This window comes from Arachis ipaensis, chromosome B07 (genome assembly GCF_000816755.2).
Source record: "Arachis ipaensis cultivar K30076 chromosome B07, Araip1.1, whole genome shotgun sequence".
NCBI lineage: Eukaryota > Viridiplantae > Streptophyta > Magnoliopsida > Fabales > Fabaceae > Arachis > Arachis ipaensis.
The window spans coordinates 16,184,780-16,203,092 of NC_029791.2; the positions used below are offsets into that span (position 1 = coordinate 16,184,780).

The 18,313-nt window shown below is 34.1% G+C and overlaps 3 protein-coding genes across 5 annotated transcripts in view; 1 reads left to right on the forward strand and 2 right to left on the reverse strand.

The window, feature by feature from the left end:
* LOC107608717 (pentatricopeptide repeat-containing protein At2g15690) lies at positions 6,228-10,459 on the reverse strand. 3 transcript variants are annotated; one of them, XM_021107384.1, is made up of 3 exons: positions 10,132-10,459; positions 9,015-9,183; positions 6,228-8,261 (listed from the first exon to the last, which is right to left on the reverse strand). In XM_021107384.1, exons 2-3 carry the CDS (start codon positions 9,079-9,081, stop codon positions 6,490-6,492), a joined length of 1,839 nt encoding a protein of 612 aa, XP_020963043.1. In that variant the 5' UTR covers positions 9,082-9,183; positions 10,132-10,459; the 3' UTR covers positions 6,228-6,489. The 3 variants fall into 3 exon arrangements, with proteins under 3 accessions (XP_020963043.1, XP_020963044.1, XP_016165911.1); XM_021107385.1 differs by lacking the exon at positions 9,015-9,183 and having other exon boundaries at positions 6,228-8,255; XM_016310425.2 differs by lacking the exon at positions 9,015-9,183 and having other exon boundaries at positions 6,228-8,260.
* LOC107608719 lies at positions 11,271-14,682 on the forward strand. The gene is made up of 4 exons (XM_021106671.1): positions 11,271-11,562; positions 12,982-13,248; positions 13,839-13,985; positions 14,110-14,682. The coding sequence occupies exons 1-4, from the start codon at positions 11,521-11,523 to the stop codon at positions 14,290-14,292; spliced, it is 639 nt and encodes a 212-aa protein (XP_020962330.1). The 5' UTR covers positions 11,271-11,520; the 3' UTR covers positions 14,293-14,682.
* Positions 15,157-18,313, reverse strand: part of LOC107606794 (PHD finger protein MALE MEIOCYTE DEATH 1) — a 10,697-nt gene continuing 7,540 nt past the window's right edge. The window contains exons 2-4 of the mRNA XM_016308812.2: positions 18,037-18,309; positions 17,576-17,819; positions 15,157-16,919 (exon numbers count right to left, since the gene is read on the reverse strand). Of these exons, the coding sequence (XP_016164298.1) occupies positions 15,368-16,919; positions 17,576-17,819; positions 18,037-18,309 (2,069 nt within the window). The 3' untranslated portion in view covers positions 15,157-15,367. The remainder of the gene's footprint in view (positions 16,920-17,575; positions 17,820-18,036; positions 18,310-18,313) is intronic.

Genomic DNA, 18,313 nt, shown 5'->3' on the forward strand with positions numbered 1-18,313 from the left:
TGTATATATTTACACAATTAAGAATATGTACAATGAAATTATTATAACTTACAACTAGTATGGAAATTTAAGGTGGTGCAAATTTTCTATTAGTATAAAATTGTATCAGAGATCATCTATAATCTCATATCTCTTCACATTAGTTACAGAGGTGTTTATTGGACATATCCAAGAACCAATTCCATAGTGTATGTTTTTTTTCAGATAACATTGTCCTTATAAAATAAAGAAGGGAATATTTAAATAAGAAATTAGAGTTATGGAAATAAACTTTAGAGGAGTACAATTTAATTTACACATTAATATAAGTTTGATAGGCGAGTGGAAAACAGTAATGCAAAAGTAAAAATTGGAAAAACTCTTGTTACATGTAAAGCGTTTTAAGTATCTTGAGTATATTATACAGAATAATAGAGAGATTGAGGAGGATGTAAAACATCATAGGATGCAAACGGATTGGTCAAAATTGCAGAGTGTAACTAGCTTTATACGTGCACTTTTTTAATTTAGATATGGAAGGGGAATGGTGTAGGAAGCAGTTATAGAGTATATAGATGTTTTACGTAATTGTGGTGTCAGGAGCAAAAATCGGACCATCCGATTTTTGGGTACACAATTCAGACCCTCCAATTACCTTCACCAAAATTTAAATTTTTTAGTAGGCTTAATTTTTTTTACAAAGAAATCGGATAGTCAATTTCTTCATCCCTTATTTAAAAAAAAAAAACTGTCTCACATTTATGTCTAGCACCCACATTCTCCGCAACAACGTACAACACACACATGCTTCTCATATCCAAAAGAACGAGCCTTATACGTGACAAAGGAAAAGTATCTTTAAAACTTAAAAAGAAAATTTTATCGTATTACTGTTAGACCCGATTATTTAAATGTGACAGAAATAGGGATGGATGTTAAGATGGATAAGCGATCGCACACGTATGAATAAATAAGGAATAAAAATATAAGAATCATACATGTAAAAAAAGATCGACAAAACATTTGATTAGGATGGTGAATGAGATAAAAGATAGATAAAATATAGTAGACGAATACCTCCAATGATCATACATGATATGGTCAAAAAAAACGTATAAACAGTTTTACAGTAAATATAATATATTATAAAAAGTAATAAGATTATTTAATTTATATAGTTGATCCCATATGATGAGATAAAACTTAATATTAAAAAAATATTGTTACGTATCAGACTTGCTTGCTAATTTAAGTTAAAATAAAAAAATATATGTGGAATTAGTTTCATTAAATAAACAGTAATCGCATCAAATAACACTTTATCTCTGAAACATACAAAAAATTGTGTTTATTTTGGTGTTTGCACCGTAAAATTTTCCTATTTCACAAAGAAAAACAAAGAAAGAAAAGGCTATTTGGTTCTCTTTTCCTTGGTTCTGTTATTCTCTTTGTTTATTTGTTCGTTACTTTCGCAGTTCCAACTTCCAACTAAGTTCTTGTCTTTTCCTTTTCAAGATTCTAACACTAAAAATAATAAACAACCATGCAGCCAATTTTCCTTCCCCTTTAGTATCTTCCTTTGCTTTTAAATTTACCTATTTTTCCTTCCCTTTATTGTTCTTCAATGATTTTCAGTGACACTGCTGCACCATTGGTTCTTTTTTCATGTAATGATGGTGTTCTCATCAACATGCACTCTCGTTCTCTTAAGGGTAAGTTCTTGAAACATGATTTGCATCGTAAAAAGCTCTGTCTTTAGTTTTTTTTTTTTTTGTTAGTTGAACTTGAATGCACTTGAATGCATGATATTTGTGACATTTCGTTGATTGATTGGCCCATATGAATGTTTCATGGTATACAAGATTAAGAATAACAGCTGAAACATGTGCATTCTTGTAATTTGAACTAATAATTGATACATGGTGAATTTTTAAGGTTTTTTCAAATTGAAAATTTAGAAAATTCGACTGTAATCGTTTGCGATGATCAGAATCATATCTACCTCTTTCAATTCTTTTTTTTGTTGGGGCAATTGTCATAAACGGGCTACATGAAAATGTGTTGTTCCCTTTTTATCCTTGTAATCTAGCTTAGTATATTTTTCACAAATCATTGAAATGGAGCTTGTATTTATTACACTTAATGTGATTTATTATGTACTCCTGTACTCCTATATATATATATATATATATATATATACTTGTAAACAAATACCAATACAAATACACAATTCTTTCACTTGCATCCCAATAGTATCTTCTAAGGAAGGGTAGTAATTGTGGCTGTAATATGATGAAATGAATTTTAGCTAGTGACGATGTTCATTGAATCATGAGACAGACTACCTCCATTGCTGATTAGACACCTTTTCTAGGCAGTTATCAAATAAGAAAGAGAAAATTCAACAAAAATACCTTTCTTTCATCGGTTTATTCATCTCTGATTCATTTATGTTTCTTCAGAAAGCTTGCATGATTTGGGAATAGTCGCATCCTACCGTAGTCCTTTAACCCTTTTCTCCCTTTTCTTTGTTATCCATCAGTTAAGTTCATCCAATTAGCTGTAACTTCCAGTATAATCCAATTAGCTGTAACTTCCAGTATAAACTTAATTGACATGGTTTACTTTGTAGGATAATCAAAACCCCAAGTGTAAAATCAAGAAGCCCAGCTGGCTTGATGCTTTCCTAAAAGAATCCTTTTCTGACGTGTGTATCGCACATTCGAAGCAAGGAAATGAGTTGAATATATACTGTATAAATTGTCTTCAGTCAGCTTGCAAATATTGTCTGGTCCTCACGTGACCACAAGATACTTTGACTGCTCTGAAATCCGGGTACGAAATGATATTCTATCTTTTACTTTCACCTGGAGAAGTGGTTTATATGCATTATAGTTTTGTTGAATAACCTGAGTAACTCTGTCTTTAGCTCAAGTGACTATCTATTATTAGTTATGAACAAAATATTATTGGATAATGTTGAAATATTGTGCTGATTATATGCATGAAGTTCTAAGCTTATACTCTCTGATGTTAATCATTCCCAACCTCATTGTTTGTCACTGTCCTTTTCTCTTCCCCCATGGCATATCAGTTAATCGAAAATGAGATAGTTGTGATGTTCTGATGTATATATTTTTCTGCAAATGGAAAATCTTATAGACCATCTTGCATTCCTTACTGTTGATTAGACAATGTAGAATGCATTAATCTTCTCAACCAGATACCTTACCTTGTTTGTGGATTTCATCCGTCTTCGGTTGCAGCCCTACGTATGCAATTACAAAAATGTTCTTATTCTGAATCCTATGAAACACTCGGGTTTGGAATCATGCAACATCAACCCTAGAAAGTTGGGTGGTCAAATTACAACATACGCTACTGCTCCATTTCTTGCAAGGTAATGAGTGATGACAGATATTTGAGAATCATAATCATTTATTTTCTCCCCTCTTCATGCTTACTATGAATCTATGATATTAACTTAGTAGCAACTTGCTGTTTTCTGACTTCTGAATCTGAATTTTCAGGTAAAAGATTTGGTTCCTGCTGTCATTTCCGATGAGAACCAAAATCCTCCTCGAAAAAACAGGAGGAAAATGCTAATCCGGAAAGAGAAGTAGAAAGGGAACACCCCATAGAGCTCATTTTTTTTCTAAGAGCCTCCAGTGGGTCACATGACTCACATCCTTGCAGGATTGGAGGCAGTTTGATTCAGTTTATGTTATCACGATAGTAAATTTATTAGTTGTGTTGTACTTAGGTTATAAATTTTTTTTAATTCTTGTAATTTTTGGACTTAAACTTTCTAAAGATTATCTTCTGAAAAATGCTGAACCTGGAATGCGACGACAAAGAAAAAAAGGAAGCAGAAGTTTGTTTTATCAACACTTTTTTTATGATTTGATGGCCGAAACAAGATACATGCACTCTTATTATGGTTAACTATGCTGAAATATTTTTATGATGGAAGACAAGAGTCACTTTACTACATAACATGCTTTATTATCATTTTGTGTTGCCACGTTCCAAATCATGGTCTATGCATATACCCTTTAAGTGAGTTCTATGATGTAGAAATAAAACTTTTTCTATACATGAGGAAGTCAATGTGGCATGGATTTAAGAGTGACACTTATTATTGTTTTGTTCAGATTTGATAGACAAATGCATAAAAGTCCAGATTTTGTCTTTTTCAATTAAATACATTAATTCTAATAAAACATTAATTATAAATATATTTTTGTTGTATTGGGCCAAAAAAAATAATTTTTGGGTTATAATGAATTGTTATTAAAAGAATATATTTTATTGTGTTTACTTTATCAATAAAATTAATTAATTTTTATTAAATATTCTAAGTATGCGATAAATAATGTTAAATACTATAAATAATAAATATTTAAAAAATAAACATTCAAATTCAAATTTTAGTCTCTAAATTATTATGTATAACACAACTTTTTTTACATTTTGTATAAGAAAATAATAGATGTTATTTTTATTTTGTGAGAGTAACTTTAAAAATTTTTGTCATTTGATTTATGAATGGCTGATTTCTGTATATGGAATTATTGTTGTATTATTCTCGGTTATGTAGAAGTGGTATGTTTTAATTTAGTATATATGTAATAACAAATCAGAGAATTTTATGTGTATTTTAAAAAATAAAAAAAATTAAAGTTCATCAATCGGAGGATCGGATTTATGTAAGTTTGTAAGTTCACAAATCCGAGAATCGGTTCTGTGTAAGTAGTTCACAAATCGGAAGGTCGGTTTTGTATTTTAAAAATTTTTAAAAATTAAAATTTACAAATTGAAAGATCAGATTTATCTAAATTCACAAATTAGAGGGTCGATTTTGTATTTTAAAAATTTAAAAAAAAAGTTAAACTCCACAAATTAAAAAGTTAGATTTGTGATCTCCATATAAAAAAACACACCAAATTTCATACGTTATTGAAAAATACTATTATGAATTCAATATCAAAATTAAAAAGTGTTTATAAATTAGTTAAAAAATTTCTTTAATCCATGAATTATTTATTTTTTTTAAATTAATTTATAATATTTTGATTTATAGTATGAATGATAATTTATTTAAAATTACAAATATAACAACAAAGTTAAATTTAGAAAGATGAGGGAAAAAAACATAAAGAACAAACCTGAAGTCTGAAACATAACCCAAATTATTTGGTACATATGAATATTTTTTAAAATGTTCAATATTTAAAATTATTTGATATGTATGAATATTTACTTATGTTCTAGTTTTGTATATGAATATTTTCTCATTTTTTTAAATTTAACTTTATTGTTATATTTGTAATTCTAAATAAATTATCATTCATACTATAAATCAAAATATTATAAATTAATTTTAAAAAATAAATAATTCATGGACTAAAGAATTTTTTTAACTAATTCATAAATCAAATGACAAATTTTTTTAAAAGGTACTCTCACAAAATAAAAATAACACCTGTTAATTTTTTATACAAAATGTAGGAAAAATTTAGTATTATTGACAAATTTTTTTTAAAATGCATGTTTAAATATTTAATAAAAATTAATTAATTTTATTGATAAAGTAAACACAATAAAATATATTTTTTTAATAGTAATTCATTACAGTCTAAAAATTATTATATTTTTTGGCCCAATTTTTTTGGTCCAATACAACAAAAACATATCTGTAATTAAAGTTTCATTAGTATTAATATTTAATTGAAAAAGACAAAATCTGAACTTTAATTTCCTTATGTGTAGAAAAAAAAATTATTTCTACACCATAAAATTCACCATACTCTTATACTAAATCTTGCTCAGACACTAAGATGGTTTTCTTTTTTTTTTTTGACTTAGATGTCACTTTTCTTGCTGATCTTGGTTATTCTTTAACTCCTTTGTTTTTTTTCTTTTTTTTTTTTTGACTTATATGTCACTTTTCTTGCTGATCTTGGTTATTCTTTAACTCCTTTGTTTTTTTTCTTAGGGTTACCTACAGTCGTACACACACACAACACAACACAACGGGTTCCTAAATTCCACTTATACCCAGCCAGGTTTTGAACCCTGGTGCAGCTTGATGGAAGACAACAAATCTTCAATATGTGACAAGCCTCACCTTCTCACTCCTTGAGGGTTGAAAGCTAAACCGCTCATGAGGGAATATGTTACACTTCTACCAATCAATGGCCAACTTCAATGTTCACACTTGCTCAATCAATATACGTGCACGGATAAGCTCAAAAAAAAGTCTCATATAGGAAATTATTAACACAGCACAATTTGAGAGCAACATGAATTTCATGAATATTAAAACAGGAAGCAAAAATACATGTTTAAATCACTGCATACCGCGTAGTGCATACTTAATATCCTAGCCCTATCACTATTGAAGCCTCCATTTGTTTTCTTTGTACACAAGGGACCACCAAATAGCATAACGATATATTCATATCATTGTAGTAGAATTAGTAGAATTTGGAGTCTATATGCTTTCCTTCACCAGTAATCCCCACAAGAGCATTTTCCATCCTTGAAATGGTGAAACCTTTTGTTATCTCTAACAATCAATTCCCTCCCTACAATCCTAGACATGATCTTGATGGCATTGTGACAATCACCACACACTCGAAGATTCTTGATGATCCTAAGAGGTGTTCTTGGTGGAGTACTAATGAGGCCATAGGCAATCGCTAAACGTTCACTGTGGTACAACAATGCTTGCTCCTTTGCTTCCTGATCAATGTCATGAAGAACATATCTTGTATCAGGAACATACCCAGCATCCTTCATCCCACTCAAAGCTTTCAGCTTCTCATCATCCTTGTAAAGCGTCGGGTTCTTGTACTCAATAATTCTATTCTTGCCATCAAGCATGTTAATTGCAGTGTACTTCCTCGGCGGTGGCGTGGGGATCTTATTGGCAACAACCTTTGATGGGTCAAGACTCAACACTATCTCTTCTGCATAGTCTTCAAGATCAACATCCCCATGGATTCGAGCATAGTTCTTCAGAGTCTCCCAAACAGTCACTGTAGGCTCGAACGGCAACTCCTTGATGAACTCCCCGGCTTCCTTGAGATATCCAGATTGTCCAAGAACATCCAAAAGCCCCATATAGTGCTCCGAACCAGGTTTAATCCCATACTTGCTTTCCATGGACTCAAAATGAAGGAAAGCATCTTCCACAGCCTCAGCACTAGCACAAGCTGATAACACAGCTAGCAAAGTCTCCGACGAAATTTCCAAACCGGACTCATTCATTTGATCAAACAGCTGCAAGGCATCATCCCCCATTGTGCTGTTGGCATAACCGCGCAACATCAAGTGCCAAGAATCCATATTCCTGTTGGGCATATGATCAAACACCCTTCGTGCATCAGTCATGCTCTTGCAGTTCCCATACATTTCAATGACCTTGTTGTTCAAATTGAGATCACTCCTGCAAGTTGATTGCAGAAAGTAATCGTGTGCCTTCTTGGCATCCTCAAGGGACTTGGATTTGCCACAAAAATCAAAGAGCAAATGAAAGCAAGAAGCATCGGCTTTCACCCCTTTCTCCATCAACTCAATTGCTTCCTTAACCCTCCCCTCCTGGCACACATGTCTCAAATCAACAATTGAAGGGGCTGGCGAAGGAGGAGGAGGAGAAGGAGGAGCTACGGGAACGTGAGCTTGCCCTGGTAGAGAACCTTGCGGGTTGAACTGGTTAGGGTTTCGAAATTGGGGAGGTTGTGGATAGCCTTGATTCCTAGGGTTCCATTGGTTAGGGTTACCCTGGTTCGGATTGTTCCATTGATTTTGGTAATGGGGTGGCTGAAAGTTCTGATTTTGGGATGTGGGTGGTGGTGTTGGTCTCTGTTGAGGATAGTTTTGACTCCACTGATTATGAGTATGGTTTCGACCCTGCTCGGGAAACTGACGAGTCGCATTATGAGGTTGATAGGGGTTCTGATTCTGGTTCTGGCGAGGGAAATTATTGATAGGATGAGGGTTTCCATGGTGATTTTGGGTTTGTGGATTGAAATGTTGAGAGGAATCTCTGAAAGTGGGTTCAACGCCATGGCGGTTATGATCAGAGTTGGGAGGGAATCTGTGAAAGTCATTGGTTGGAAGTGCGGAGGTACTTAGAGACCTGCAAGTGTTAGTGAGGCAGAGGCGTAGCTTGAGGGAGGAAGAAGAAAGAATGGTGGCTCGTGCGCGTTGAAACGAACCCAACATCGCCATTTTCTTCTCTGAGACTGAGGTCGCGTTTGGTAGAAAGACTGAGACTGGGAGACAGAGAACAACATAAAAAATAAAGTAAGAACAAAGAAACACAAATAAAGTAAGAACAAAGAACAACATCAACTTATCATGCCTCAATCTCATCATTTCATAAAAAGAAACACATTGTTTAATAATTTCCGACCGCTCCATTACTTCCTAGCAAAATCATTTCATACAAAATAAGCATAAATATTCAATTTAATCAAATAAAAATTAAATTAGATATAATCATTCAATTCCTTCTGTTCAAATTTCACCAACTCTAGCACCAAAAAGAGAAGTTTTCATAAGTTAAAGAAGAGCATTCAGATGATGATAGCAAATTTTGAATGATGAGCAATTTATTTGTGTAAATACTAAATAGCAAGGTTCTGAGAACCGGACCGGTCATCAAACCGTTTTAGTTACTGGTTCACTGATTTATTGGTCCAATCGGTCTAACCGGTGGTTCAACCGAAAAACCCGTTTTAGAAAAGAATAATAAATAAATTATAAATATGCAAGTATTAAGTTGAAGGTATAAGGTAGTATGAAGTTTTTCTAATGGAATGGTGAATTACTCTTAGGATTTTTCTTTTTTATATTAAATGCAAAAATGCCAGATGAAAGCATGATACCAAGCAAGTACAATTCCTCATCAGTACACAAAATGTTAAAAGAAATATCTGACAAAAATAGGAAGAATATCAAATGAATTATCATAAATCCAACTAAAAAATAAACATAGTAAGGCTTCACCAAATGAAGGTGCATACAGGCTTTTAGAGACAATAGGCTTGGATTTGTGCAGTAGCATTTTGGATGAGTTGCTTTGAAGACCATTTGGTAAAACTAAGCTTTGAATAGGTACAATACAGGCTTCACCAAATGCTCATAACACACAGAAAGACAGTTTCTCAAGATACATAAATAAGTGCTCATCCTCTGAAAATAATCATTTGAATCGGTATAAGGCAGAAAAAAATGACCATAAGTCTCTTTACCCAAGTCAAAATAAATAACCATATCTAAACTCAACAATCAGCATTTAGCACCAAACATTACAAAACATTAACCAATAATCACACTAAACCTACAACCAGCAATTACAAAACAGCAACAAACATTAGTACAATATAAAACATTCCAAAACAGTGATGACACTAAACCTGCATAGTAAATAATCTCAAAGACAATGATCACCAATATCCAGCAAATAAATAATAAATACACAACAACAATTTAGCAAATAAACAAGAACAAGACCTAAATAGAAAATCCAACAAATTAAGTCGCAGCAACCTAACAATTTGACAAATTAAAACAACAGCAGCCCAACAATTTAGCAAATTATCAACTTAACAAATTCAAGAACAGAAAATCACAACAAAACAAAAAAAATTAGAAGTAACAGAAGAACACAAGAACAATTAGCAAATTAACAAGTTCACAATAACAGTTAAAAAATTTACCAGAAGAACACACTAATGCAAGTGGAATCATCATGCTAACATGTTTTCTGCAAAGATGCTATTTGTACAGCTAAAATTTCCTAATTACTATGATCCAATTATTCTAATTTCACATGCAATCAACTTACTAAGTTTCTAAAAGCTAGAAATTATAAAACCAACCAGAAATATGGTTAAAGCATTTCATCAAACATGTTGAGTGCGGTAAAATTAAAACGAAATAAGAGAATTCAAAGCTTAATTTCAATGTGATAGAGAAGAGAACATAACTATGTAACTTTAATTTAGTCTATGAAAAAATCCAAACCACTACCAAATCAGATAATTACTTATTCTAATAGAAATCAGAAGTTGCAGAGTTTGAAGAAGAGTATTGGTGTTGTGTGAGTGTATTGTCTGGTGGCGGGTTTAGGGAACTCACGGCGGGGACAAAAGAGAGCAGTACGACGGCTGAGTGGAGCGCGCGGGTTGGTCGCAGAGTTTGAAGCAGAGCAACGTGGCTTCCAGACGAACGCGAACTCGAACGGTGAACAGCGAGTGAACGCGAACGGTGAACGCCGAGCGAATGCGAATGGCGAAGAACGCGAACGTGAACGGCAAACAAACGGCGACGGAAGCGCGGCTGAGCAGACAAAGACGACGGACGCCGAGCTCGAGGAAGCAACCGCGATCGGTGACAGCGAACAGGGGTTGAAGATTTGGAGCACGAGGGAAGCTAGATGACGGATGGCGAACTTTGAGTGCGACGGACATGGTCTTTTATAATTAAAACTTTTACAATAACTATTCACATGTAAAAACAGTAGATAAAGTATTAATAATTTAATCAAATTATCAATGCATCTTGGTTGGTTGAGTTGAGCTGCATTTGTAGGAAGATTGAACCGATTTTTTTATATATATAAATCTTCTTACACAAAACTCATATAAGAATTAATCTTCTTACCCTAAATTTAATCTTGATTTGAATTAATCTTTTCAGATAAGAATTTTTAAAATATCTAAAATTAAGTGATAAAAAGATAACAAAAACGGAATCTTTTAGGCCTCTATATATATTTGCAACCATTGATTAATAAACCTAGGTATAACTCTTAAGTACAAGGTTTCTTCCCTTCAACAAATTTTATTCAAGTGTTGACGAAAGGTTGAATGTAAGTATTTAATTAAACCGATCCTATAATCAAATTTAAATTTAAATGAGTAATGATTGAAAATCTTATTTTTTTTAATATTTAAATGAATAATATATATATTAGATTATTTTTTAAAATATAAAAAACAAAAATAAAAGTTTTATTATTTAAGAATTAAGATGATAATTAACCGAACGAGTTAAGATTTTCAAATTTTTTTAATTTAAATTTATTTGTTATTTTTGTTTTTATCTACTGTCGCCATAAATTCAAAAAAGTGGTTGTGAACTTGTGATCGTGTTAATTCTCAAATCTCAACTAACTTTTTTTAAAAAGAAAAATTGAAATTGTATTCAAAAAGAAAACTAAATAGGACCTTACCCAATCACTAAATCCTAAGTAATTAACAGTTTAACACAGTCTCTTTCAGTGTTACAATTTCTTTTTCACAGAAGAGGGGTTTGGTTTTTTTTTTTCCTTCAGTTTTTTCTTGATTGTGTTCATTTTTGTTAGTTTCTTTCGCGGTTCCAACTAGTCAACTACATTCTTTTTCTTTTTCAAGTCTATAATCTGCTTCTAAACGTTGAACTAAGTTTTTCCCTCCACTTATTCTCGTTCAATGTTTTTCAGTTTCATTGTACCATTGGTTCTTCATCATCATCATCATCAATATCATGGTGTTGCCTCAATCGACATGCAATCTCATGTCAGCAAAGGTAAGTGTTTGAAACACTCTTTTGTTTCATAAAGTTTCTATCTTTACTTAATATTTTGCTAGTTGAGATAGAATGCATGATGTTAGTAATATTTGATTGCCACAGTGAGTGTGTCATTGTAGAACAGCTTAAACCTTCTGCATTGTTGTAATTAGTGCTAATAATAGATAATAGATGCCTTGTTTTAAATTTAGTTCCATTCTATGGATGTTAGGTAATAGTGCAACAGTTTAGTGTTTGCAGCTGGTGATTAAATTATTGAACATTATATTGGAAATTTAAGGTCATGCAATTGCAAATTTGGTTAAATTTGTCATTAAATTTGCAAATTTAGTCTTAGCAAAATGTTTCAGTGATACTTTATTTCCATTATATGCTTTTTCAACAAAGTATGGTGTTTTTGTGCTAGCCTCCGCTGCCATAGTTGGAAATTGCTGAGAATTTCCATTTGAATTACATCGATTTCTGCCGATTTTCAGTTACCGTTACATTGAAATGTGTTGTTCCCTCCTTACCCTTGTACTCTTTGTCTCAATACATTTTTTCACTCATTAGTGACATGGAGCCTTGTGGAATTTCGTGCTATCTCTATATGGAAGATTATGAAACAGATTTCTGCTAGTGACAACTTTCATTGAATCTTGAAAAGGAAAATTCAAAAAGAAATGCTTTGATTTCATCTGTTTCTGATTTTTAATTTCTTTTTTTTTTTTGAATTTCTTCAATGAGTATAAGAACTCACTTTAAGATTTTTTTAAAAAAAAAAAGACCTAGCATCGTATCGGACTGGCCGCTTTCTAGGGTATTGCTTTTACCTTTTCTTTGTGGTCGATTAGTTAGGTTCATCCAATTAATCCTCAAAAGTATTTTCATTCTTGAAACTTAGAGTTTATTTTCCATTTCGATCCACACTTAGGAAATGGTGTTGAGGAGTAATTCTTCCTCTAAAAGAGTGAACAAGGTATGGACCAGAAAATTTTGCTTGGATACTTTGTATATGCTAGTCTTTTAGTAGCAATTGTCTTCTTGATTTGGAACCTTGTTAATCATGTTTAAATATCCCTTTTCATGATTTTCTCTATTTGGAGTCTAGTGAAGAGAATTTGTTATTTTGATAAGGGTAGTCCTGGTCACTCTCTAGGTGAATTCTCTGTTCACAGCAATTCATCTCATTAAAAATTCATAAAGGTCATACTGCTTTTGGTGCCTGGAAAAAAGTGCCGAAAAATATCAATCCTATTTTAGACCCTTTTTTTTAATTGTAATTACATTTAATTAATAGTCAATTAATCGCCTTAGACTGACCAAAATGCTTAAGATTTGATTTCTTTGTTTTGTGTACACTTGCATCAAGTTTTGACTAAAAAAAAAATAAAGACTGAAAAGTGGTTTCTTAACTTACATGGTCTTACTTTGTAGAATAAGCAAGTGGCCCAACCTGAAATCCAGAAGCCTAGATGGCTTGATGCTTTCCTGAGAAACAAGTTTTTTGAGCAGTGCAAGGATCATCCACAGCGCAAGAATGAGTTGAACAAATACTGTATAGACTGTGATCAGGCAGTTTGCCAGTATTGCATTTCATTAGGTCATCAAGACCACATCACACTTAAGGTCTACAGACATGTTTACAAAGATGTTGTCTCCATTGGTACTATGGATAAGTATATTGACTGCTCAGAAATTCAGGTATGATATGATATTACCTTTGTTTAAAAGTGTTTAATAACTATTTTCTGTATGATATCCAAATAATTTTCATGTGTATTTATTTCATCATATTGATGTAAACTAGTCTCTGTTGAGCAGCTTCTACATACGGAATTTATGCAGTCTTTGTCTACTTTCTTTCCTCTCTACATGGCATTTCACGTTCAAATATTATTAGTACTTAATAAAATACTCCATTTCTGTTTCATCGTTTGACCTTGAAAATAACAAACATCAATGATTAATTGTAAAGTGTAAACAAAAAAAATGACAAACTTTTGTCCCACTCCATGTGCTCGGCTGATGGCTGGAACAATTGTAGCGTGCATTTAGTACATTCAATAATTCCTAAATGTGGAACTAATTACGTGTTGGAACTTTTGGGCTTATATTCTCTGTTATTTTATATTCTTCATTGTTTGATTGTTAGTAGTTTGCATGTCTAATACACCTGAACAATTCTTGCTGCATTTTTGTATTCCTGAAACATTGAAATTTTGGATTATATAAATGAATCTTCTGTACCAAATATTATACTGTGTGTGGATTTCATTTGTCTTTGGCTGCAGCGCTACAAATCCAACAAGCGATTGGTTATTTCTCTGAATCCTCTCCCGCACAGTGGTTCGACATCAAACAATGAGGCATCATGCAATACCTGCACAAGAAAGTTGAATGAACCGAATCTATATCGCTACTGCTCCATTTCTTGCAAGGTAATGAGTGGTGACAGTAATTTGATCATCAAAATAATTTTTTTCCTCTCCTCTTCATGCTCCTTCTACCATTAACTTTGTAGCTACTTAACTGTTGTCTAACTATCTAAATCTGAACTTTCAGGTTAAAGCTATTTCGCCAGAACCTAATGATTTGGTTCCTGCCGTAATTCCTGACCAGAACCAGAATGCTCCTCAGGAAGGAATGGATATTCCTACTCAGGAAAGACCAGAGGCAAATGCCGAATTCCCAAGGCCACGAAAGAGAAGAAGAAAGGGAACACCACATCGAGCTCCATTCTTCTAAGAGCCTCCAGTAGATCACATGTCCTTCTTGCATTTGCATAGTCTGAATATGCAGGATTCGAAGCATTTTGATCCAATTTTGTTATCAAGACAATGAAATTATTACTCAAGTTATACTGAAGTTCAGAAATGTTTGAATTCTATTAATTTTTTGGCTTAAACTTCCAGATTATCCTGTGGAAGAAGTAAATTATGGTGTTTTTACTTCTCTTTGGTTCTGATAGTTTGGGGTTAAACTTCCTTTTACCATGTGGCACAATATTATGTTGTTTTATAATATATTTGTTTATTTGTTAGTCTTTCTTTCCCCATATATATAATATATTTGTTGTTTGGATGATTTTATGGCTTACAAGAGAGATGAATTTTTGCATGATGTGAATTAACCAAGTGACTGGCCGTGAGTAGAACTATAAGTCTTCAATTTTCACAGTTTTGAAAGAATTGTTTGAGTTGAAGAATATAAAAAATGGTCTTGCACTAATGCTAGTCTTAGGTTTTGCTGTGTAAATCAGAAACTTGAGGACATGTGTTACTTCCTCTTTAGTGATTTGTTTATTTTAGCCCTGATTCATTACCTATGATAATATAACATTTATTTGCTAATGCTGCTGCTGCTCTATAATAATAATACTCACACACTGAAGATTTTACTGTGGGAAATAAACCTTCTTTGGCTTCTATCATTAATAAATTTTCTTAGGTACGAGCTTACTTAGGGAGATCATATAAAAACTTCTATAAAACAATCAGTTAACCACTAATTCCGTTTGGTTATTCTTCAGAATTATACTTTCCAAATCACCAAAAAATTCTTCAAAAAAGACAGTGGTTTGAAAATCTACTTCACCAAGATTAATGACTCACAAAGAAACAGTTTTTAGGCAACTTAGTGTTTATTAGCTGTGACAGATATCTTTACACTAAAAAAATAGTCAGTTATAAAACTCAATGTTACATCTATAACCAGAAAAGAATGTAAAAAAGAAAGAAACTGGTGTATAACTATCCAATCTAATGGTGAGCAACAACAACAAAAAATAGTGTTGCAGTGTTATTCAACTCACATGTGTATCTCAGTAACCACATTCATATTCCAGAAACAAGGTAGGCTCTGGTGAAACAAGAAAATCATCAACACAATCCATGGCAAAGGGTGACTCCATCTGCCGAGGGGCAAGCGAATCGCAGCAGCCGGAGCACACAAACAAAGGTGGCACTGTCTCAGAATCCTCAATGCCACAACACCTTGTGTGCTGCCAGACCTCACATATGTCGCAGGCCACCATTCTCTCACCATCATCGTCTTGTGCCCCACACTCACACCTCACCTTCCAATTGTCGGATTCACCTTGGAACTTCAATGGAGTGCACAAGTCAATGGAAATCCCCCTCACAGAAAGCTCCACTCCGGATTGGATTAATCCAAATAGCACCTCATTATCACTTGCACCATTCAATTCAGTGATCTCAGTGACTATGAGCCTCTCTGCAATGCAGTAGGTATCCCTCAGTGCTGCCTCTGCAGCTTGCTTCAGGTCTCTAACCGTTGCATGCAGGGGAACCATCACAATCTCCCCACAAGGCTGCTCCCTACTCAAATCAGCTTTAATATCAACGAAATTCGGCTTAAGCCGGCAGATGAATGTCAAAGCCTGCTGCATCTCATCCATGTAATCCCATTCCTTCACAAAATACCGGCTATCAAGGATTGTCTGAATTGCTAAGTCCACTGGTTCTGAATTCGGATATCTCAATAGCACATTTTTGTATAGGTAGAACACATCACAATAAACATCACTACCAGGCATCCTAAATGACTCGTCTTGAGGGTCTACAAGAGCCGCTGCCTCAGGCTCAACCACAGTTTCCGGGGACTTAAACCCATTGCCAACCTCATGAATGGTGTATTCTAGGATCCTTGTTGAGGGGTTAACCATGCGGCGAACAACATAGTTGCCAACAATCACATTGTTGAGTGATTTCAGCACATAATCGAGCAAGCCGGTATCACCAATATGAAGCCTAGATGCATCCCTCACATCCTGCCGCGTCATCCCCTCTGAAGCCGAGTTCATTGCCTTGTGCTCCTTCAGTGCATCAACAATCACCTGTGCAGCAAACTCTAGCCTCCTTGTTGGCCACCTGCTATCCATATTAGCCACTGCAGTGCTGAACTTCTTGTACTTTGCGGACTTCTCCTTTGCCAGATTTGATCTACTTAAGAAGCCTTGTTTGGTTGAATTTCTTGAGATGAAAGCCGAAGAAGGAGGAGCTCCGAGGGTTATTGATATCTTGGACATTGGGACGCGAGACTTGACAGTGAGCATGAACCTTAGAAGATCTCTCAATGTGGTAATCTGAGTTTCACTCATGTCTCTATAGCTGCGAATGATTTGCTTGATCTCTTTATGGCACTTTGTCTTGCTTAAATCTCTCACTATTTCATCAAGCTCTAAGGAACCTAGACCTTCAATTGCTTCATAGTAGGTTTGGCCTGTCACTCCAAAGCTTCCGCGACAAAACTTGTAGCCCCACCTACCAAACCATGAATGGCCATATGCAACACCATGAAGTAGGCGAAGATCCATGGATCGCTTCCTTGAAACATCTTCCACTGAAATTTTCCTATGCATTAAAAGGAGATAGAAGATGGTGAGATATAGAAGATAGTGAGAAAACAAATAAGATTGAATCTGACCAAGACAGAAGATAATGAGAGAATAAATGCAATTAAATCTGTAAATAGTTAATATATAAGGCAGAAGGAAAGAATCAGTTACTGTAATGTAACCAACAGAGATCGAGAGGACTTACTATATGGGGAATTGAGACCAATTAACTCTATACAGTCCTATTAAATACTGTTGTTTATTATTAGCATGGACAATTTCAAATACAACACATTGTACTTATTTGAGAGAAAAAAAAAGGCACATTTCTTATAATGGGGACAGTGGTGTGAATTCAAATGGTTAATGTGTTAATGGAGAACATACAGCTTCTGATCAAATCCTGAATCATATCAATATCATTAACTTTGGCTTAAGTCAAAAGTTAAATTAAGAGAATAAAAGGAGGTTATGCCACAATTTACAAACTATAAGCCATATACAAATCATGAAAGTCAAATGTCTAATGTGTTAAGGAGAAAATATAGCTTCTGATCATATGCTGAACCATATCCACATAAGTAATTTTGGCTTAAGTCAAATTGAAATTAAAACCACAATTTGCAAACACAATATTAACTCTAGCAAGTTTATAACAGCAAACTAGAATACCTTGCTCCAAGGTTTGTGCAGATCCTATCCCATAGATCCATGATCTCTCTACCACTGAGGACCTTGGAGCCACCTTCAATGCCATTAATGCAGACCAAATGGCCATAGCCATTGCAGTGAATCACACCATGCAAGAGGTGGTCCTGATTATCAATAGCATCCTCAGGTAAGGGTTTATTCCACCAATTGTCCATTGGAATTATGAAATGATACCTTCTCTTTGACACAAAGTGACCACTCCAACCTACAAAACCCAGGCAACAAGCAAAAGAAAGCGTCAGAATTTGAAACTAACAGCAATAAATCAAGATTCTTGAAAAACCAAACCTACCCCATTTAACGAATTCAATATCATTTGACAGTAAACTTCACAAAAAATAAATATCACGAACAGAGGAATCTGTTTGAACTTTGAAAACGATAGAAAGCATAACAAGAATCAAAGAAATCGATCAAAGTACCTGCACAGCGGCAATGGTCGCAGAAGGGGTGGGAAGATTGGCAAACTTGTTCTTCGAGGGTGTAGAGAGGTGCCATGACGTTGGTCTTGTCGCTGAGCAAAAGGGTGCACCAGAGTGGGCTGTTCTGAACGACGTACTCCTCGAGCTCCGCGCACTCTCGGAGGAACGATCTGACGTTGTCGCGGAAGGCGGCGGAGGGAGTGACGGGGCACCCGGGATCGGCGAAGGACTGGAAGCTGAAGATCTTTGGGCACCGCCTTCTCTTCTTGCATGCTTC